Below are 24526 nucleotides of genomic sequence, written 5' to 3' on the forward strand. Positions count from 1 at the left end.
GCAGTGACCAGGACAGCTCGGAAGAGTAGGGTAATTGGCCAGATACAGTTCGGAAGAAAGTGGGGGGCGGGGGATCCAAAAAAGAAATTTGTTTTTCTGGCGAAACAGTGTTAGTGATAGTGAGGTCGTACTGAGTGCATTTGCTAAGAAGCAGAACTCCATTGGAGTTGATGTTGCCAATGCCTTCCTTTCCTATAGTGCCCTTCCAGAGGTGTTGATCCTGGCCGACCCCTGGCATTGAAGTCTCCTAGGGGAATAATCTTATCCTCTTTAGGGATTCTTGACAGTATCTCGACTAAGCAGGCGTAGAAGGTCTCTTTTACTTTCTCTTCAGAGTCTACAGTAGGGGCATAGGCAGTCACAACTGTTGCACTCTGGTTGTTGGCAAGCACCAGATGGATGGTCATGAGATGCTCACTGATCCCCCACAGGAAGTTCAGACAGGTGGTTGATTATTTTGTCCCTGATGGCAAATCCAATGCCATGGAGCCTTGGCTCATCAGCAGCTTTTTCTTTCCAGAAAAAAGTGTAGCCACCCTTCTACTCCTTCAGTTGTCCTTCCTCTGCCTGTTGGGTTTCAGAAAGGGCAGCTATGTCAATCCAGCATCTCTTCAGTTCTCTAGCGATGATCGCGGTTCTCCTCTCTGGTCTGTCACTGGTTGAACTATCCATCAGTGTGCGCACATTCCAGGCTCCAAAGTTCATGTTTCTGTGTTTCTGACTGAATGTGGAGATCCGTCTGGATGCAGTAATCCAGTCAGGAGGTTTGAGGCAGGCTATTTTTTGCCCCCTTTTCTAGCCCCTTCCGCAGGTGAGGTGAGCAGAATGGATCCTAAAGAAGGCTGCTCAGTCATGGGTGCAGCTACCGAAGAACTCTTTCTACCTCGTTCCAAGAGCCCAGCAACTGAATCTAGCACCCACCACCTGATGTGCCGGCTCATGACTAGGGGCTCACAATCCTGCCCCCGTCGCCACTTGCAGGTCACCATAGGACTTAATCCAGGATGTTAGGGTGGATTCCCTTTATGAAGGCTGCCTATGCATGACTTTGTTTAACGTGAGAAGACTGGTGCACAGACAGCCACCACATGGTCTTTGACAGATCTGGATCAGGATCCAGTGGCATGGAGTCTTAAGGTGACTGGGGGCCCATTTCTGCTGCAGCCTTCGTTTGCCTTCTCAGCCATTGTGATGCTTCTCTAAAGTCAGCCGTCATCCTCTACCTGTTTTACCGTTTAGGTCTTGGTTGGATTGCTCTTTGTCAGGGACCTCCCCATTGACCTTACCACCATGGGTGACCCTACCAGGAGCCTAGCTCCAGACGGCATTGCTCTCGGGATCTCAGGGCCATGCAAACTTCTCCACCACGATAAGGTGACAATCCACGGAGAAGGCAATGTGATATTTCTCCCACTGACCTCAGGTCAGTTCCAGTCTCACAGCAGCAGAGGAGTGTCTAAACTTTTGAGTCATTAGAAATTAATTTGTCTCGTTCTCAGCACCTCTCAGCTCATTTTCTATTTCCAAAGGGTGTTATTATCAACGGACGCAGACCAAATAGTCTCTGGATGCAGTTGGATAGACCTACAACCAATCAGAGCAACGAAACAAGTGACGTAACGCTTAAACTTTTACCAAATCCTGTCAGAAGTATGACAAACACATCTTTCTTTTCAACAAAAACCTTCAAGTTTGTTATTCTCTTAGAGAAAATATACCCTCCTGTTTGTTCAATACTACCACGATGCGGATTCAACAGACTGTTCCACATCAGTGACAGCACACAGGGCTCTTCTGTACGTCAGCGTTATTTTTCCCCCCACCCACATTTCGGGAAGACCCACCCCTACTCTGCCTCTGATTGGCTAACCCAATCCCTAACCCTAACCTTAAAGGGCAATGCCATCTGCGTTCTTTTCCGGGTTGTTCAAATGGAAATACCCACTTAGCCATTTGCAAAAAGCAGTAACGCTGGTTAGTGCTGATGTCCTTACCTCCCCTCCCTCAACCCCATCCCGTGCGCGCGCACGCGCGCGCGCACACACACACACACACACACACACACACACACAGACAGACAGTTTGCTGACAGCATGGAGAGTGACGTAAGTGTTAAAATAAAGTACAGAAACCTACGTTAGGTCACATGGAGGAAACATTTTTAGAAGGGCTTGGGAAAATAGCATTTTGATGCTAAAACATTCATGCTTTGACCAAAATTTCAAATTTCAAATTTGAATACATAGGGAACACTACTGGGAAGTCACAGAATGATGGAAAAACCTCAAAAACACAAAAAAAATGAAACACCCCCCCCCTTTAATCAGCCTAACTAACGGAGTCAACTAGTACCAGCCAATCAGAGGTAGAGTTCCTGGAATGCAGGGGGGGGGGGATAAGGCTGTATGTCATCGTATCACACTCACCCCATATTAAATAAGTGGTTGTCGCTGGTCCGACCTGGGCCAGGTCAGTTGGAAATCTGTCTGAACGGGAGGGTGGCCAGAGGCAACTGCCATGGCAAATGCAAAACATGAGCTCGCATATTTGTCTGGTTCCCAGGCTAATTAGAACAGGATGGAGAATTTAAGGAAGTCCAAAATCCCCCTCTAGTGGTGAAAGGTGGTAATACTGACATTAAAGGGCAACAGTTAAAGTGTAAAAAAAAAAAAAGGACCGCCATGACCAGCCGAGTGTGAACAATGTTTTATAGTTCAGATGGAAGCATCGCTCTCATGTGTTTATTCTTATCAATTGGAATATGTGTATATTTAAACACATCAACTTTTTCCCTCATAGCCTTCGGTCTTTATTTCATCTCATAGGTCCTGGTGGTCCAGGCCCCACCCCCCAGCGCTCTGGCTCTTCCCCTTCCTATCAGAGCCACAAAATGGCCCTCCCGCAATACCCTCACACTGGACCCCCCAACTCACAGTACTACAAGGTGAGCCATGACAGAACTGAATAGAAAACTCTTCAGATAAGGAACTATCTGGGTTTTAGTTTTAACTATCTAGAGAGCTGAGGCTGTGATGCATTAAAGGTCTCAGGGGGGAAAAATAATTTTCATTCTTTATACTTCCTTTATCTGCACATTTGTATGCGCTTGATTAATATATGGGCTAGAAATTCACAAAAAAAGTTTTGTGTTAATAGAAATAACATTTTTCTCTTCCTGACAAATAATACTATAGTATGTCTTTGAATGTTCTCATTCATTCAGGCCATGGTTATCCAAAGGAGTTGAATCAAGTGCAACTGGACTTGGTATATATCCATTCACGGATATATACCAAGTCCAGTTGCACTTGATTCAACTCCTTTGGAAATACTACAGTATGTTTTGTAACATCATCCTGCATATGTCTATTGACACTGGACAATGAAGATTTTGCTTCCTGAACACTTTTGGGTGGATTTTGTGGATTTTGGGCTGTTGATCACAAAAATCACCTTGCAATTTTCCTATCACATACCGTTTTGTAGAAATAACTTTTTTGTGATTTCCCATCATATTTTAAGTCTACTATTGTGTTGCCCACAAAGCAAGCTGTTTTGGTCAGTCCAAGCCTGCCTGGACATGCACTCAGTGTAAGTGCTATGCAGATGTTGTCTTAGGCAGCCTGGGTATGCTGAGTCAGGTTAGATGCTGGCAGACAGGCTATAAAAGCTGCTCACATGTACAAATGCTGTTTGGACACATGTTGATGCACATGTTCTTCAGGCAGTAGCATAGTGAGTATACTTAACAATAGGATTTATTGTCTTCAGGAAGATTTAATACAGCAGCAATGTCTCGTCAGTGTTGGAACAGCTGCAGTACATCCTGTTACATCTGTGGCAAGGATATGCTTAAGGGTCAAAGACACACCATAACTGCACTTATTAAGAAAGTCTATGAGCTCTACTTCGGATGTCAAATTGGTGACCAAGAGAAACCCTGGGCTCCTCACATTTGTTGTGCAACATGTGCAGTCAACCTGAGAGCTTGGCTCAGAGGTACTCGGAAGTCAATGCCACTTGCAGTCCCAGTGATATGGCAAGAATAGAAGGATCATATGACGGACTGTTGCTTCTGTCTGACCAATGTATCTGGCTTCTCTACTGAAAATAAGAAATCTATTGAATACCCCAATCTGCCTTAGGCCATGAGACCAGTGCCACATGATGACAGTTCGTCAGTACTGAAACCACCAGAGACATGGAGCCTAGATGAAGCAGATGAAGATGCCACAACACATGAACCAGATGTGGAAAACGACACTGATCCAGAAGTTGAACCCTTTAGGAACAAGGATCAGGAACACTTTATTTGTCATTTCACTTCATGTACTTGTGTACATGAAATGAAACAAAATACCGTTTCCCCCAGCCCACAGCAGTACAACACAAAGACAAAGACACATCCAAAAACTACAAGAACACACATACCCAAGCTAACACATATCCAAACTAAACAAAAAATCACTGTCCAAGGGAACGAACGCCAGCCAGGATGACTGTTGGAACCACCGGTCTGAATGGGCTAGCAGTTAGCTTAGCCCACCCTCGGCATTTCCTCCTCGGGCACAGCTCCAGGCAGGGGCCGTGGTCCCTAGGCCCACCGGACGAAGCAGACCAAGCCCTCCCAGCCGATCCAGCGCCAGTTCTCCCAGCCAGACACCCTTGACACACCTCCCCGCACTCCACAGGACTTCAGCCAAAATACCACAGTCAACACCAGGTGTGGCCGCCGCCAAACCGCCCTCGGTGTTATCAGAGCTGCGGTCTGATAACACCGATACTGGGTGAGGCTGCCGCAAATGTGAATTCACACCGCCATCTTCCGACACCAGCACTGGGTGAGGCTGCTGCAAATGCGAATTCGCGCAACCATCTTCCCACACTGGAAGCCTGGTTATCCTCATCTGATAACACAACCAGAATTAAATGACCTGGTCAGGGACAGATTTGTCAGGAGCTAAAGCAGAACTACTTGGTTCAAGATTGCAAGGATGGGGTTTGCTGTCTGCAGGTACAAAGATTTCTATCTTTCGGCACCGTCAAGAACATTTGACAAACTTCTTTACACAAATTGACAACCTCTGTTTCTGCACTGACATTGATGGATTGTTCATGGCTTTGGGCTGTGTGCATGACTCACAACAATGGCATCTTTTTATAGATTCGTCAAAGTTCAGCCTGAAAGCTGACCTGTTACACAATGGCAATGTCCACCCTTCAGTACACATTGGCTATGCAGTACACATGAAAGAAACCTACAATAACATGGAACTGTTGTTGAAACACATACAGTACAACAACTACGACTGGAACATCTGTGGTGATCTAAAAGTATTGGCACTGCTACTAGGAATGCAGCTGGGTTATACAGGAATCAGGAACAATTTATTTATTTGCCATTTCATCTTATGTACTACGTACACAAAAGAAACGAAATTCGGTTTCCCTCAGACCACAGCAGTGCAACACAAAAGACAAAAACACATATCCTAAAACCTCCAAAAACAGCACCACCAAAAACATACAAAAACAGAGAGAACAAAGAAAAAACAGCCAACAACAGAGTTCACCCAGTGCAACACAGTCCAAAAACTCCACCAGCTAGAGAATGAACTCCAGCCAGGATGACTGTCGGAGCTGCCGGTCGGCATGGGCTAGCAGTTAGTTTAGCCTTCCCCGCCTCCACGTCCTGTCAGGCTGCCCTCGGTATTTCCTCTTCAGGCACAGCTCCAGGCAGGGCCATGGTCATTGGGCCCATCGGATGCAGCAAACCAGGCTCCCTCAGCTGATCCAACGCCCGCTCTCCCAGCCAGACACCTTCGACACACTTCCCCGCACTCCACACGACGACACAAATGCATACGCAGACAAAAACACTGCACAGTCGAAGCTAGGCGAGGCCGCCGCCAGACAGCCTTGGTGTTTCCTCTCGGGCAGGGCCATGGGCTAGCTGTTAGCTTAGCCTGCCCCACTTCCGCGTCCTGTCAGACCGCCCTCGGTGTTTTCTCTTCGGGCCCACAGGACGCAGCAGACCAAGCTCTCCCAGCCGATCCAGCACCAGCTCTCCCAGCCAAGCGAAATCGACGATCAAAGTAAAAACATCACTTGATGACACAAACTTAGACGCAGACGTGGACAAAGACACTACATAATCGGCACTGGGTGAGGCCGCTGCAAATGCAAGGCCACGCCATCTTCCTATACAAAGTACTGTTGTTTCCTTTGTGAATGGGACAGCCGTGCTAAAGAGTCACATTAGATTAAGAAGAACTGGCCGCTCTGTACGCATTTCGTTCCAAGGCAGAAAGGTGTGGCGCATAAACCACTTGTCCACCCAACAAAGATATTTCTGCTTCCTCTTCATATAAAACTCAGATTGATGAAAATATTTGTGAAAGCAATGAACAAAGAAGGTGAAGGATTTCACTGTTGGAGACGGATGTTTCCAAGAATAACTGATGCCAAGATGAAGGAAGGCATTTTTGTTGGTCCATGAATCAGACAGGTCATCAATGACAGGAAGTTAGAAGATCTGCTAGTGGGCCAGAAAATAGCATGGAAGGCATTTCAAGATGTTGTTGAGAATTTTCTTGGCAACTACAGAGCACCAAACTACATCAAGCTGCTTGACAACATGCTTAAAGCATACAGTGCAACATGTCATTGAAAATTCATTTTCTGCATCACACTTGGACTTCTTCCCTGCTGATCTTGGTGCAGTCAGTGAGGAACATGGTGAAAGGTTTCACCAGGGCATTGTGACCATGGAAAAGAGGTATCAGGGCAACTGGAATCCATCAATGGTGGCCGACTATTGTTGGACATCGACACAAGAGGCACCAGATGCTGAGTACAAACGAATGTCATCTGCAAAACATTTTAAGCTGAGTTGAACTAACACAATGTGTCAACATCATTATGTGATTAAACATGTTAAATTCAATAAAAGTTATTTCAATGTTTCTCCAAATTCCTACGTGATAAAGTGAATCTGAAATTATTTTTGTGTTCAGCTTGTCATTGTCTATTATCTCTCATGTTTTTTCAGGAAGCAAAACGTTTGAAAAAATGTGTTGTCCAGTGTGATTGAATGGTAGTGAAATGGGGAGGAGACGAGTGATCTGCCACTAAATTAAAATTAGCCAATAGCATATTGATGTCCACATCTTCTAGAAATGCCCGGCCGTCATTGGCTGTCAAATCAATCTCCCTCCCCTCACTAAATCCCACCCAACAGTTCTGTTTGATTCAGACAAACGTCAAATCCTGGCGTTTCATAGGACCTGTTGTGTTGATCCACTTGTGTGCCTGGGTGTGTTTCAGCAGGACCAGTTTAATGGTCAAGGTGGCGCCTTAAACACTCTGCCAACTGGGGGCACTGGTGGGGCCTACAACTCCTTCAGCCAGTCTACTGGGGTAAGACTTTGTGTGCGTGTGTGTGTGTGTGTGTGTGTGTGTGTGTTCTTATATCTGTCTGTGTCTCTCTGTCCTCCTGTCTATTTCTGTGTTTGTTAAAGTGTTTGTCTAATCCATGGGTAAACCGAGGGCTCCAGGAGGTTAAGTACAAAAATGCAAACAGCCTCTAGGGGGCGATAGTGATTGGCCCAAAAATGCACTATTCTCATTGACCACCAGTCAATTTCAGCATTTTATTTTACCCCCCCCCCTTTTCTTCCCAGTTGTACCCAGCCAATTACCCCACTCTCTGAGCTGTCCCGGCCGCTGCTCCACTCCCTCTGCCGATCTGGAGAGGGCTGCAGACTACCACATGTCTCCTCTGATACATGTGGAGTCGCCAGCCGCTTCTTTTCACCTGACAGTGAGGAGTTTCACCAGGGGGACATAGCGCGTGGGAGGATCACGCTATTCAACCCGGTTCCCCCTCCCCCCTGAATAGGTGCCCCAACTGATCAGAGGAGGCGCTAGTGCAGCAACCAGGACACATACCCACATAAGGCTTCCCACCCGCAGACACAGCCAATTGTGTCTGTAAGGACAGCCGACCGAGCCGGAGGTAACATGGGGATTCGAAGCGCCAATCCCCATGTTGGTAGGCAATGGAATAGACCGCTACGCCACCTGGACGCCCCTAATTTCAGCATGTTTTAATGCAGGGGGCTTCATCTCAAATTACCTGGGGGCCACTTGATGGGACGTTATATAGAGGAGGGCCTGTGCATCACCTTCACCACCTCATCACCTGTGCATAACCTTCACATCGTTTTTATTATTTCACATTTTTTCAGAGTTTTCACATGAATAGGTAACAATGTACACAGTGTAGCCTGGCCTAGGCCTACATGTTTTGCTCACTTCTGGCACTTCTTCTGCTGACACAGGTGAAGCACATTTGCTTTCAGAGATTGGGCAGTGGACACCCTGAGGACAGCCTAGAGATGTTCATTGGTCAATCTATGCTTTCATTTATTAAAGTTCATAATTGAGAACAGTTTCTACACAGATAAGTGCGGTCGAAAAGACACATGACCTGCCTGAACAGTTTGGGCAACTGTGGGAATGTTTTGGGAAGCTCTCTGAGAAACTATCCAAGCATCTCCAGCTTTCCTTGTGCCTCTCTGAACTTTGCCTTGAGCTCAGTGTTGCACCGCAAGTCTGTGAGCTCCATTTGAAATGTGCTTGAAACACTGTCCACGTCACAGGAGAATGGGTTTGCAAATAACTGGAAAGTGGTGCTGTGAGTCTTACAATCAGAAAAGCGATGCTCAAACTATTGCTGCAGATTGTTAGTGGCAGTCACTTCATCAGCACTGACTCTGGCACCATCATCGATTGACTGGCATGTTGGGAAGTGGACAAATCTTTTCTCTGTGAGCTGTGTTTCTGTAATCTGTGTCAGAGAGAAGGCTTTCACACTATCAAATGCTACTGTGACAATTTGGTCTGTTCCCTGCAGTTTTAAATTAAGAGTGTTAAGTGCCTGTGTGGTATCCACTAAGAAAGTAAATCCATGAGTCATTTGGGCTCATCAAACTGAGGAACATGAATTCTCTGATCGCTTCCCTCAATTCAAAAAACCTTTTCAGGACACTGCCCCTGCTCAACCAGCGCACTATTTTTTTTTTGGGGGGGGGCGTCCTGGTAGCGTAGCAGTCTATTCTATTGCCTGCCAATACGGGGATCGTCGGTTCGAATCCCCATGTTGCCTCTGGCTTGGTCAGGTGTCCCTACAGACACAGTTGGCCATGTCTGCGGATTGGAAGCCAGATGTGGGTGTGTGTCCTGGTCGCCGCACTAGCGCCTCCCACGTGCTATGTCCCCCTGGTGAAACTCCTCACTGTCAGGTGAAAAGAAGCAGCTGGTGACTCCACATGTATTGGAGGAGGCATGTGGTAGTCTGCAGCCTGCCCGGGATCAACAGAGGGGATGGAGCAGCGACTGGGACAGCTCGGAAGAGTGGGGTAATTGGCCAAGTACAATTGGGAGAAAAAAGGGGGGGGATCCAAAAAAATTTTTTTTTTTTTTTGCCATTTCCCACCTTTATTAGATAGTGATTGATAGTCGAGAGAGACAGGAAAGGCAGGGGAGAAAGGGGATGAAATGCAGCAAAGGGCCTGACCAGATTTGAACCCAGGTCACTATGTTAAGGACTAAGCCTTATATGGTACATGTTCTACCAAGTGAGCCACCGGGGCGCCCCAACCAGCGCACTTCTGTGAAGTACAACACATCTCCATATGTTGCATCTATTTCCTCAAGAAACACAGAACTGACGGTGTTGTAAACCTGTTGATCTGACATAGTGCATTTCATCACAACAGTCATGACACTGTCAACTTTCAAGCAAAATGCCTTCTCCGGGCAGGCAAACGATATTCGCTACCTGCAGCATGGTCTCTCAGAAACCCTCCCTACATAAATGCCTTGCCAGCCTTCACTACTGCCTCATTTACCACGTAGCTAGCTTCGACAGCTGCATCACGGTCTTGTTTGGCTTTCTGAAAAACGTTCTGCTGACAGGACAGACCCCCCCCCCTTTTTTTTTTCCCCTCCCCAATTGCATTTGGCCAATTACCCCACTCTTCCAAGCTGTCTCAGTTGTTGCGCCACCCCTTCCGCTGATCCGGGGAGGGCTGCAGACTACCACATGCCTCCTCCGATACATGTGGAGTCTCAGCCGCTTCTTTTCACCTGACAGTGAGGAGTTTCACCAGGGGGATGTAGCACATGGGAGGATCACGCTATTCCCCCCAGTTCCCCCTCCCCCCTGAACAGGTGTCCGACCGACCAGAGGAGGCACTAGTGCAGCAACCAGGACACATACCCACATCCAGCTTCCCACCCGCAGACATGGCCAATTGTGTCTGTAGGGATGTACGACCAAGCTGGAGGTAACACAGGGATTCGAACTGGCGATGTTGGTAGGCAATGGTAGGCCACGCTACCCGGACGCCCGGCTGATCGTGTTTCTGATGTCTGGAAACACGATCAATAATTTTTTGATAACTGACTTCTAGACCATGATTCCCTGTAATGGACAGCATGTTGTGATGCTGTGAGAGACAGCAGGAAAGGATTATGGGAAAGTGGAATAATTTACACTCAGACATGGAGTACTAAACATTCTGCATCATTTGTTGAAGACATTTTTTGATGAGATGTTTGTTAATTGTGCTTGAATTTCAATCCCAATGAAATCCACTTTCACTAAGGATCTGTTAAATACTTGTGAAACTGAGAAGATGTTCCCCTTTTTTTTCAGGATCAACCAAAAGGAACAGATTAATTAATATACAGTGCCTTGCAAAAGTGTTTAACCCCTTGACAGTCATCAGTAATTTCTGGATTATAAAAGATACTCGCACGTGTTCCTGAACAATATTATTGTTGTGAACCGATAAGCTCTCACAGCATGTTCCCAAAGCCAAAATAAGTTATGTGTCACTGCCTTTTTATTAATAAATTAAAAACTAAAATGTAGTGCTTGCTTAAGTATTCAGCCCCTTGTGCTCTGAAAGCTCCAAGTTTAAATAAATGACAAATTCTTCCCAAAACAAACTCAGGTTAACACAGTTGGACATAATTAGTGTGCACCTGTAAGATTGACTTTTTGACTTGTGTGTACCAATGAGCCCAAGAGCTATGCCGTCCAGAGCTTGACTCCGTAGGGTCACCCAAGGCAGATTGGTCAAGGGGGATGTTCCAGACGAAGCACGATCCAACAAACACCTCAAAGGCAGAACTGGTAGATGTGTCTAGGTCACAACAGCAGTGAAGGTGGATGAAGGCTGCAACAGAAGGTGGTCCCCAAACGTCTTGGTTCTCCATGCCATTGGACTCTGGCCACCCCCTGCCAAGGACCATGTGGTGGCTGCAGGCACACCCGCCACTCCACATAAAAAGCTGTTATGTGCAGGTGTCCTCCCATTTTGTGGCTCCAGGATCAGCCTCTATACCCCGCTGAGGACCCAGAGGGAAGACAGTTATACTCGACCCCGTGTGACTGCCGGTGATGGTTTTATTATTTTCACAGAACTTTTCATGGATGTATGGCGACAGGCAGGGGCACAAATCCATGAATACTGGGATGGCATCCCGCGCTTTCCTGTGCCCCGTTCATAGGGTTAGTGGTTGTATCATGAAGAGTTTCCGACGTAACATTTTGCCAAATTGGTTTGTGGATTGACAAGACCGTACCAGATCAGTTGAGGTCTGGGTTAACAACAGCCGCCATCAATCCTGTGCCCTCACAGGGTACCGTTGGAAACTGTAAAATCCGCTGTGGTGATCCCTGAGAAACAGGGAACAAGCCAAAAGAAGAAGAGGAGTGTGCACCTGTAAGATATTAAAATAACGGTCTGGTTTATGAGTATAACAAGCACTCTGTGTAAAGTTCATTAGCCGGGCATCAACTCCATCCGAAAATGAGGCAAGGGAGCAGAATACTGAAGTAAGAGACAAAGTGGTTAAAATGCAGAAGGAGGGAAAGGGGTACAAAACCATATCCAAGTGTTTGGATGTCCCACGGAACACTGTTGGAGCCATTGTCAGAAAGTGGAAGCTGTATCACACCACCCAGACGCTTTGTAGGACAGGCCGTCCCTCAAAGCTAAGTGTCAGAGCAAGACGTGGGCTGGTGAGGAAAGCCACAGATGATCCTGCAGTCACCTTGAAGGAGCTCCAAAGGTCAGTGGCTGAAACTGGAGTAAATGTGCATGAGTCAACCTTATCACAGCTCTCCATAAATTTGTCTGTATGGGAGGGTGGGCAAGAAAGAAGCCGTTGCTCAAAACTTTGCATATAAAAGCACACTTGAAGTTGGCTACCAAGCATGAGAGAGACCCAGTTAGGATGTGGGTAAAGGTTTTGTGGTCAGATGAGACAAAAGTTGAGCTTTTTGGCCAAAACTCAAAGCATTATGTGTGGTGCAAACCTAACACTGCTCAACTGTTCATGCCCTAAAAAACACCCTCCCTGCAGTGAAGCATGGCAGCGGCAGCAGAATGCTATGGGGTTGATTTTCATTTGCAGGCACTGGGAACCTTGTTCAAATTGAGGGAAAAATGGATGGAGATAAATACAGGGAAATACTGGATGAAAACCTGTTGCACTCTGCCATAAAACTGAAGCTTGGGAAAGCTTCACCTTCCAGCAGGACAATGATCCTAAGCACAAGGCTAAAGCAACAATGGCATGGCTCAGCAACAAAAAGGTTAGCGTTTTGGAGTGGCCCACTCAAAGTCTGGACCTCAACCTCATTGAAAATCTGTGGCACAGACTGAAAATCGCAGTCCAGAGGCGCCATCCCACCAACCTGCAAGACCTGTACAAATTCTGCCAAGAAGAATGGGCAAAAATTACTCCAGAAGAATGTGCAAAGCTTGTACATACTTCCCAAGAGAATCATGGCCGTTACTGCAGCAAAAGAATACTCTACAAAGTACTGCTATGTGGGGGTTGAATACTTCTGCAAGCACTATATTTTAGTTTTTGATTTATTTAAAAAAGTCAGTGAATGGCGTCCGGGTAGCATAGCGGTCTATTCTGTTGCCTTCTAACGCAGGGATCGCCAGTTCAAATTCCCGTGTTACCTCTGGCTTGGTTGGGCGTCCCTACAGACACAATTCTGACAGTCATCCTGGCTGGTGTTCGTTCTATTGGACAGTGATTTTTAAAAAAAAATTTTTTTTATTTGGATATATGTGTTAGTTTGGATATATGTGTTCTTGTAGTTTTTGGATGTGTTTTTGTCTTTGTGTTGCACTGCTGTGGGCTGGGGAAACTATATGTCATTTCATTTCATTTACTTGTGTACATGAAACGAAATGACAAAGTGTTCCTGATTCCTGATTTGGCTGTGTCTGTGGGTGGGGAGCTGGATATGGGTGTGTGTCCTGGTCGCTGCACTAGCGCCTCCTCTGGTCAGTCGGGGCGCCTATTCGGGGGGGGGGACTGGGGGGAGTAGCGTGATGCTCCCATGCGCTACGTCCCCCTGGTGAAACTCCTCACTGTCAGGTGAAAAGAAGCGGCTTGTGACTCCACATGTATCGGAGGAGGCATGTGGTAGTCTGCAGCCCTCCCTGGATCGGCAGAGGGGGTGAAGCAGCAACCGGGACGGCTCGGAAGAGTGGTAAATGGCCAAGTACAATTGGGGAGAAAAAGGCCACACAAAAAAAAAAAACAGTCAGTGAAACATAAGTTATGTTGGCTTTGGGAACATGCCGTCAGAGCTTATGGGTTCACAAAAATAATGTTGTTCAGGAACAGATGTGTGTGTATCTTTTATAATCCAGATATGTTTGATGACTGTCAAGGGGGTTAAATACTTTTGCAAGGCACTGTATTTTTACTTGAGCTTTGTTATTTATCATGAGCTCATGTGTTGAGTTAGATCTGGTCATGTATAGATATAATACTGATGTGGCGATGATGTGAGACTAGAAGTGTTGTGGGGTTGTGGTAATCTGGTGATATAACTCAAGCCTCCTGCAGACTGTGTGATTTGGGCCGTCTTAGATGAAAGATGACTAAACGTGGTGATATCTTTGGTCGTGGCTCCAAGACGGTGGTCCTACGTCGCACTGTGAGACGGGTTCAGAGATGGCCGTCTAACCTGGGACAAAAGTCTAGCAGTGTCAGAAATGTAGGATGACCATCTCAAAATGTGACTGCTGCTACGACCTACGTCTACTAACCAACCAATAGAAATGCATCAACGCCACGCAGAATATTTGCTGGCGCTAGGAGTCAACAAACGAGCAACAAAACAAGCTAACAAAACGAGCAACAAAACAAGCTAGCAAACGAGCAACAAAGCAAGCTAACAAAACGAGCAACAAAACAAGCTAACAAAACGAGCAACAAAGCAAGCTAACAAAACGAGCAACAAAACAAGCTAACAAAACGAGCAACAAAACAAGCTAACAAAACGAGCAACAAAACAAGCTAGCAAACGAGCAACAAAACAAGCTAGCAAACGAGCAACAAAACAAGCTAACGAAACGAGCAACAAAACAAGCTAGCAAACGAGCAACAAAAAAAGCTAACGAAACGAGCAACAAAACAAGCTAACGAAACGAGCAACAAAACAAGCTATTGAAACAAGCAACAAAACAAGCTGGCAAAACGAGCAACAAAACAAGCTAACAAAACGAGCAACAAAACAAGCTAACAAAACGAGCTAGCAAAATGAGCAACAAAACAAGCTACTGAAACGAGCAGCAAAACAAGCTTACAAAACAAGCAAACAAAACTAGCAACAAAACAAGCTACTGACACAAGCAACAAAACAAGCTAGCAAAACGAGCAACAAAATAAGCTAGCAAAACGAGCAAAAGAAAAACAAGCTAGCAAAACGAGCAACAAAACAAGCTAACAAAACGAGCAACAAAACAAGCTACTGAAACAAGCAACAAAACAAGCTAGCAAAACGAGCAACAAAATAAGCTAGCAAAACGAGCAACAAAACAAGCTAACAAAACGAGCAACAAATCAAGCTACTGAAACAAGCAACAAAACAAGCTAGCAAAACGAGCAACAAAACAAGCTAGCAAAACGAGCAACAAAACAAGCTAGCAAAACGGGCTAACAAAACGGGCCAACAAAACAAGCTAACAAAACGGGCCAACAAAACAAGCTAACAAAACGGGCCAACAAAACAAGCTAGCAAAACGAGCAACAAAATAAGCTAGCAAAACGAGCAACAAAATAAGCTAGCAACTAATGTTACTAATGATCATTATCATCATCTCCTGCTGTGTCGTCATGTCCATGTTACTAATGATCATTATCATCATCGCCTGCCGTGTCATCATGTCCACGTTACTAATGATCATTATCATCATGTCCGCGTTACTAATGATCATTATCATCATCTCCTGCTGTGTCATCATGTCCACGTTACTAATGATCGTTATCATCATCTCCTGCTGTGTCGTCATGTCCACGTTACTAATGATCGTTATCATCATCTCCTGCTGTGTCGTCATGTCCACGTTACTAATGATCATTATCATCATGTCCGCGTTACTAATGATCATTATCATCATCTCCTGCTGTGTCATCATGTCCACGTTACTAATGATCGTTATCATCATCTCCTGCTGTGTCGTCATGTCCACGTTACTAATGATCGTTATCATCATCTCCTGCTGTGTCGTCATGTCCACGTTACTAATGATCATTATCATCATCTCCTGCTGTGTCGTCATGTCCACGTTACTAATGATCATTATCATCATCTCCTGCTGTGTCGTCATGTCCACGTTACTAATGATCATTATCATCATCGCCTGCTGTGTCGTCATGTCCACGTTACTAATGATCATTATCATCATCGCCTGCTGTGTCGTCATGTCCACGTTACTAATGATCATTATCATCATCTCCTGCTGTGTCGTCATGTCCACGTTACTAATGATCATTATCATCATCTCCTGCTGTGTCGTCATGTCCACGTTACTAATGATCATTATCATCATCTCCTGCTGTGTCGTCATGTCCACGTTACTAATGATCATTATCATCATCTCCTGCTGTGTCGTCATGTCCACGTTACTAATGATCATTATCATCGTCTCCTGCTGTGTCGTCATGTCCACGTTACTAATGATCATTATCATCATCTCCTGCTGTGTCGTCATGTCCACGTTACTAATGATCATTATCATCATCTCCTGCTGTATCGTCATGTCCACGTTACTAATGATCATTATCATCATCTCCTGCTGTGTCGTCATGTCCACGTTACTAATGATCATTATCATCATGTCCTGCTGTGTCGTCATGTCCACGTTACTAATGATCATTATCATCATCTCCTGCTGTATCGTCATGTCCACGTTACTAATGATCATTATCATCATCTCCTGCTGTGTCGTCATGTCCACGTTACTAATGATCATTATCATCATGTCCTGCTGTGTCGTCATGTCCACGTTACTAATGATCATTATCATCATGTCCTGCTGTGTCGTCATGTCCACGTTACTAATGATCATTATCATCATGTCCTGCTGTGTCGTCATGTCCACGTTACTAATGATCATTATCATCATCTCCTGCTGTGTCGTCATGTCCACGTTACTAATGATCATTATCATCATCTCCTGCTGTGTCGTCATGTCCACGTTACTAATGATCATTATCATCATCTCCTGCTGTGTCGTCATGTCCACGTTACTAATGATCATTATCATCATCTCCTGCTGTGTCGTCATGTCCACGTTACTAATGATCATTATCATCATCGCCTGCTGTGTCGTCATGTCCACGTTACTAATGATCATTATCATCATCTCCTGCTGTGTCGTCATGTCCACGTTACTAATGATCATTATCATCATCTCCTGCTGTGTCGTCATGTCCACGTTACTAATGATCATTATCATCATCTCCTGCTGTGTCGTCATGTCCGCGTTACTAATGATCATTATCATCATCTCCTGCTGTGTCGTCATGTCCGCGTTACTAATGATCATTATCATCATCTCCTGCTGTGTCATCATGTCCACGTTACTAATGATCATTATCATCATCTCCTGCTGTGTCGTCATGTCCACATTACTAATGATCGTTATCATCATCTCCTGCTGTGTCGTCATGTCCACGTTACTAATGATCATTATCATCATCTCCTGCTGTGTCGTCATGTCCACGTTACTAATGATCATTATCATCATCTCCTGCTGTGTCATCATGTCCACGTTACTAATGATCATTATCATCATCTCCTGCTGTGTCGTCATGTCCACATTACTAATGATCATTATCATCATCCCCTGCTGTGTCATCATGTCCACGTTACTAATGATCATTATCATCATCTCCTGCTGTGTCGTCATGTCCACGTTACTAATGATCATTATCATCATCTCCTGCTGTGTCGTCATGTCCACGTTACTAATGATCATTATCATCATCTCCTGCTGTGTAACTATCCTGTGGAAGCACCAGTAGCCATCATCCTCTAGATATCACCACATTATCAATATGGATTTGTTCAGTCAGTAATATCCTGGTACTTGATTTTGTCAGTATCCTCGAGCCCTCCATGTAGTTATTTCTACACAACTGTGAGAATGTTGACATGTTCACACAGCTGAAACATAGATCAGATTCCACTGCTCTTTGTTCCTTCAAAATGTCTGCCTCCTTCCTCCTCTTCCAGCTGCTACTCCAGCGCAGCAACACACAAGTCCAGTAGACCTGAATGGGTAGAGCTATTTGTACTTTTTACTTTTACTTTCCCTGGTGTGATATTGCTCTCTCTCTCTCTCTCTCTCTCTGTCTCTCTCTCTCTCTCAGCCTGGTCGAGGGTTGCCAGGTTACCCCAGCTCCCCCCTCCCTGGTAATCCCACTCCGCCCATCACCCCTGGAAGCTCCATGGCACCACCTTACATGTCACCAAGCAACAGTGACGTCAAGCCGACGCCTTCTTCCTTCCTGACAGACATCAAGCCCAATATCAGTGGCCTACCTGCCCTTCCTGCAACGGGTACACACACACACACATACACAGAGACTTTTGTTTAAATGGCAGATAGTAATGTATTCGGAGCTCAGATTCGGTTGTTTGTGTTTGATGTCGTCAGTTATCAGTACACTAGTGATCCAGGAACAAATAAAACTAAAAAGTTGGCCCACATTCCGTTGCTTACCAACACGGGGATCGCTGGTTCGAATCCTCGTCTTGCATCTGGCTTGGTCGGGCGTCCCTACAGACACAATTGGCTGTGTCTGCGAGTGGGAAGCTGGATGTGGGTATGTGTCCTGGTCGCTGCACTAGCGCCTCCTCTGGTCGGTCGGGGCACCTGAGCGGGAAGGGGGGAACTGGGGGGAATAGCGTGATCCTCTCATGTGCTACGTCCCCCTGGTGAAACTCCTCACTGTCAGGTGAAAACAAGCAGCTGGCGACTCCACATGTATGGGAGGAGGCATATGGTGGTCTGCAGCCCTCCCCGGATCGGCAGAGGGGGCGGAGCAGCGACCGGGACGGCTTGGAAGAGTGGAGTATTTGGCCGGGTACAACTGGGGAGAAAAAGGGGGGAAGTTGGCCCAGAAGGCTGCAAGGTATTAACCATGTTCCCCCTCACAGCTGTTCCATCAACAAATCAGTTGTTTCCTGACCCTGGTTGTTTGTGAGGTCTCTGGAAGGGACAAGCCCATTAAAGAGGCGTGTGACTTCCTGGTTGTTAGGTAACCCTAGCGATGACCTGCGGCTGACCTTCCCGGTGCGTGATGGAGTGGTCTTAGAGCCCTTCAGATTAGAGCACAACCTGGCTGTTAGCAACCATGTCTTCCAGCTCCGAGACTCCGTCTACAAAACCCTGATGATCAGGTAGACACACACACACAGACACACACACAGACACACACACACACACACACACACACACACTTCTGTGATACATGACTTACCCACACACGTACATGAAATAACATGCATGATGTAGAAATCACAGTTACAGTACAATGTCTGTGTAAACCAGTATGTTGCTGAGGACGTGTCTCTGTGTGTGTCTCTGTGTGCGTGTGTGTGTGTGTGTGTGTGTGTGTGTGTGTGTGTGTGTGTGTGTGTGTGTGTGTGTGTGTGTGTGTGTGTGTGTGTGTGTGTGTGCGTGTGTGTGTGTGTATCAGACCAGACCTGGAGTTGCAGTTTAAATGTTACCATCATGAGGATCGTCATATGAACACTAACTGGCCGGCATCTGTCCAGGTCAAGCTCCACCGACACAAACAGCTTCCTTTCACATCATCATCATCATCATCATCATCATGATACATCAGAATATCAGCTTGTGTCTGTCGTCTGTCCATAGGTCAGTGTGAACGCCACTCCCCTCACCATAGAGCGTGGTGATAACAAGACTTCCCATAAGCCCTTGTACCTGAAGCAGGTCTGCCAGCCTGGGAGGAACACCATTCAGATCACTGTTACAGCCTGCTGCTGTGTAAGCACACACACACACACACACACACACACACACCACACACATACAGTACATACATACAGTACACATACACATTACATATATACAGTACACACACACACAGTACATACATACAGTACACATACACAGTACATACATACAGTACACACACACACAGTACATACATACAGTACACACACATACAGTACATACATACAGTGCACATATACAGTACATACATACAGTACACACACACACATACAGAACACACACACAAAGTACATACACACAGTACACACACACACATACAGTACATACATACAGCACACACACACACACAGTACATACATACAGTACACACACACACACACACACACACACACACACACACACACACACACATACAGTACATACATACAGTACACACACACACACACACACACACACACACATACAGTACATATATACAGTACACACACACACACAGTACATACATACAGTACACACACAGTACATACATACAGTACACACACACACAGTACATACATACAGTACACACACATACAGTACATACATACAGTACACACACACACAAACACACACACAGTACATACATACAGTGCACATATACAGTACATACATACAGTATACACACACGCACATACAGAACACACACACACAAAGTACATACACACAGTACACACACACATACAGTACATACATACAGTACACACACACAGTACATACATACAGTACACACACACATACAGTACATACATACAGTACACACACACACACACACACACACATAGAGTACATACATACAGTACACACACGCACACACACACACACACACAGTACATACATACAGTTCACACACACATACAGTACATACATACAGTACACACACACACATAGAGTACATACATACAGTACACACACAGTACATACATACAGTACACATACATACATACATACATACATACATACATACATACATACATACATACATACATACATACATACATACAGTACACACACACACACAGTACATACATACAGTTTTTTGCTTAAGGTTGTCCGTCGTGTCCGATGATGACAATCCTGCCTCTGTCACTTGTGAGTCTTCTTATGGCTGTAAAGCCCAATCCGTGCTCCACACTGTCTGCCACAGACAGAGCAGGTGAGGTCACTGACTGGGGGTGTAGGTGTGGTACTGGGGGTGTAGGTGTACTGACTGGGGGTGTAGGTGTGGTACTGGCTTCATGTCTCTTCAGACGTCTCCTGGTCTGTCGATAACCGCGGTCCTTCTCGAGCTTTTGCACCCCTTGTCGACAGAGCTGCCGCCAGATGGAGCGTTGCGCGGCGGTGTCCTCCAGCTGGCTCGGGTTCAGGCCGCACTTTTTTATGATGGTCTTCAGCTGGTCTTTGTACCGTTTTTCTGGCCCCCTGCCAAGCGGCGGCCAAGATGTAGCTGGCCATACAGCACTTTACGTGGTAAGCGCTCCTTTGGCATCCTGATGACGTGGCCGAGCCAGCGAAGTTGGTGCTGGGTGACAGTGGCCTCCATGCTGATACAGTTAGTCTTGTGGAGTATTTCAGTATGGGGCACTTGGTCACGTCAAGATATCCTCAGGATGCGTTGTAGGCATCTGATGTGGAAGGCCTCAAGCATCCTGAGGTGGTGGCTGTACAGGGTCCGCGCCTCACAGCTGTAGAGGAGAGTCGTGATGACAACTGCCAAGCAGACAGATAGTTTGGTGTGGAGGTTGAGGTCTTTGAAAGACTCTTCTCCTAAGTCTGCCAAAAGAGGATGACGCTTGTTTAATCTGGTTTTGTATCTCCCTGTCGATGCTGCAGTCGTCAGAGAGGAAGCTGCCAGGGTATTTGAAGGATTCCGCTGTTGCAAGTGGTTTGTCGGAGATGGTGAAGGTTGGTGAATGAGATGGAGGAGTAGATGCCCACTGGCATACTACTTCAGTCTTTGCCACGTTTATAGAGAGCCCAAGCCTACCATACGCCCTTGCGCTTGTAGTGCCTCGGGTGTGTGGGCCACAACTGCACAGTCATCTGCGTACTGTAACTCCATGATGTGCTCAGATGTCATTTTTGTGACCGCTTGGAGCCTACGGATGTTAAATAGGTTTCCATCTAGTCTGAAGTCCACAGTAACCCCACTGTCCTTCCTGATTTCCTCGTGGAGCACCAATGTCACACACAGGAGGAATATGTTGAAGAGAACTGGAGCAAGGATGCACCCCTGACGTACCCCGGTGCACACCCTGAAGGGCTCAGATTCCTGGCCTCCAATGGTCACACGTGCCATCATCCCCACATGAAATCTTTGAAGGATGTTGACAAACTTTCGCGGACAGCCAAACTTCAGGAGGACGTTCCATAGGATGTCCCTGTTGTACATACACAAAGTATACACACACACAGTATACACACACACACACACACACACACATACAGTACATACATACAGTACACACACACACAGTACCTACACACAGTACATACACAGTACACACACACACACACACACACACAGTATATACATACAGTACACACACACACACACATACAGAACATCCATACAGTACACACACACACACACACACACACACACACACACACACACATACATACAGTACACACACAGTACATACATACAGTACACACACAGTACATACATACAGTACACACACACAGTATATACATACAGTACACACACAGTACACACACACACACACACACATACAACACACACACACACATACAGTACATATACACACAGATGTGTGGTCAGATGCGTGCATGTGGACACAGTAATTAGAGGTTTTATATTCAGACGTCAGACATGGATTGCTCTCCCTCTGTCTCAGCATGTGTACTTATTAATCATTATGAGTATGTGATAATTCATCTCTGTCTGTCTCTGTCTCCAGTCTCACCTCTTCGTTCTTCAGCTGGTTCATCGTCCTTCTGTGCGTTCGGTGCTGCAAGGTCTGATGAAGAAGAGACTGCTGCCTGCTGAGCACTGCGTCACCAAGAGTAAGCCACCCACTGACCAACTAACTCACTGACCGACTGACTGACCGACTAGCTCACTGACCAACTAACTGCGTCACCAAGAGTAAGCCACCCACTGACTACCTGACCAACTGGCCGACTTACTACCTGACCGACTGACTGACCGACTAACCAACTGGCTGACTGAGCCACTAACTAACTTAAATAAACAAACCAACGGACTAACAAAGTCTGGCAAGCTAAAAACTCATGAATCGCCTACATAGCAAGCCAAGTAACAGCTAACATGCCAGCCTGAAGGTCGTCTGCATGGTGCTGAGTATGACGGCAGGTAGACTGAAGTACTCACAGTATTTATTACTGCAGTGCTTGACCTGCCGCTGGTCACATGCATATGTGAGAACATTTACTAACTAGCTGGGGAACCAGTTTACCAAAATAACAGTTTTTACACTTGGTATTAGCTTTCTGACTGCACTTATCCGCATAAAAATATAAATGCTTTGTTGAGCTTGGATACCTGCAGTAGTACTTCAGTACTTTGTACATTAAATGTGTAGTTTTAATGTTCTGATGACAGTTTAGTATTTGATGGAGAGATTTGGATTGTGTACTGTTAAAACTCCGTATGGTCATTAGCAGGTGGTCTTGCTGTGAACCAGTGTACAGGAAGATTTATAATCTGCTTAAAACCAGGTCATTTAAAAACACACTGCTTAGTGTGGTTTTATGAGTGGGAATCCTGCACGCTGCTCTGACAAAGGTTATAAGTACAGTTCAAATCAGATTTCTTTTGTAGCTTTATAAATACTACCACTACCACTACTACTACTACTACTACTACTACTACTACTACTTTCGGCTGCTCCCGTTAGGGGTCACCACAGCAGATCATTGTTTCCATCTCTTCCTGTCTTCTGCATCTTCCTCTGTCACACCAGCCACCTGCATGTCCTCCCTCCCCACATCCATAAACCTCCTCTTTGGCCTTCCTCTTCTCCTCTTCCCTGGCAGCTCCATATTCAGCATCCTTCTCCCAATATACCCAGCATCTCTCCTCCAACACATGTCCACACCATCTCAATCTTGTCTCTCTTGCTTTGTCTCCAAACCGTCCAACCTGAGCGGTCCCTCTAATATACTCGTGCCTAATCCTGTCCTTCTTCATCACTCCCAGTGAAAATCTTATCATCTTCATCTCTGCCACCTCCAGCTCCACCTCCTGTCTTTTCGTCAGTGCCACTGTCTCCAAACCATATAACATAGCTGGTCTCACCACCATCTTGTAAACCTTCCCTTTAACTCTTGCTGGTACCCTTCTGTCACAAATCACTCCTGACACTCTTCTCCACCCACTCCATCCTGCCTGCACTCTCTTCTTCACCTCTCTTCTGCACTCCCCGTTACTTTGGACAGTTGACTTCAGTTATGACTGGTTATAAATGCACTGTGGATAAAATCACATCCGCATCCAACCTGTTTACAAGTGACATGAAATACCAAGTGTCTTATCTCATGGATGAACCAGTTATCCAAACAGAGATATACATGGTCAGCTATCCAGAAGGAACCAAAACGTGTGAACTGAGCTGTACTCGCGCTCTCTCTCTCTCTCTCTCTTGCTCTTTCTTATTACTCTCCCCAGTAAAGAGGAACTTCAGCTGTGGTACCATTCCCGGGACCCCCGGGCTAAATGGAGAAGATGGTGTTGAGCAGACGGCCATCCGGGTCTCACTCAAATGTCCTATCACCTTCCGTCGTATCCAGCTTCCTGCCCGGGGTCACGACTGCAGGCACATACAGGTCAGAACTTCTGCCAACCGAAACCCCTTCATCTGCAAACAAGCTAGCATCCAGCCAATCAAAACGCTCTCCAACCTGTGATGTAGTCAAGGCTGCTAGCCCAGCACAGTGACTGGTCCGTGATGGCTGTGGTCAGTTGAAATATGCAGCAGCAGCTGTTCTTCCACTAAAACAGACTCATTTAAATCGAGACGTAATACCTGCTGTGAGACTGCCAGACCAGACAGACTGTTATGAACAGCACCATTACAATGACTATATGAGAAGACTTTACATTTTCAAAATATAATTACACC

General features: G+C 45.9%; 1 protein-coding gene across 4 annotated transcripts in view; it reads left to right on the forward strand.

Annotated features, from left to right (window-relative positions):
• zmiz2 (zinc finger, MIZ-type containing 2) overlaps positions 1-24526 on the forward strand; it is a 70168-nt gene that overhangs the window by 35822 nt on the left and 9820 nt on the right. Inside the window, exons 8-16 of one of the 4 annotated variants that reach the window (XM_056283324.1) lie at positions 2826-2944; positions 7327-7419; positions 17767-17956; positions 18355-18531; positions 18658-18799; positions 19099-19177; positions 19281-19412; positions 22343-22448; positions 24073-24230. In XM_056283324.1, the coding sequence (XP_056139299.1) occupies positions 2826-2944; positions 7327-7419; positions 17767-17956; positions 18355-18531; positions 18658-18799; positions 19099-19177; positions 19281-19412; positions 22343-22448; positions 24073-24230 (1196 nt within the window). The remainder of the gene's footprint in view (positions 1-2825; positions 2945-7326; positions 7420-17766; positions 17957-18354; positions 18532-18657; positions 18800-19098; positions 19178-19280; positions 19413-22342; positions 22449-24072; positions 24231-24526) is intronic. The other 3 variants (XM_056283332.1, XM_056283340.1, XM_056283348.1) reach the window with 3 other exon arrangements.

The sequence above is a fragment of the Lampris incognitus genome, chromosome 1, assembly GCF_029633865.1.
Source record: "Lampris incognitus isolate fLamInc1 chromosome 1, fLamInc1.hap2, whole genome shotgun sequence".
In the NCBI taxonomy this organism is placed as follows: domain Eukaryota; kingdom Metazoa; phylum Chordata; class Actinopteri; order Lampriformes; family Lampridae; genus Lampris; species Lampris incognitus.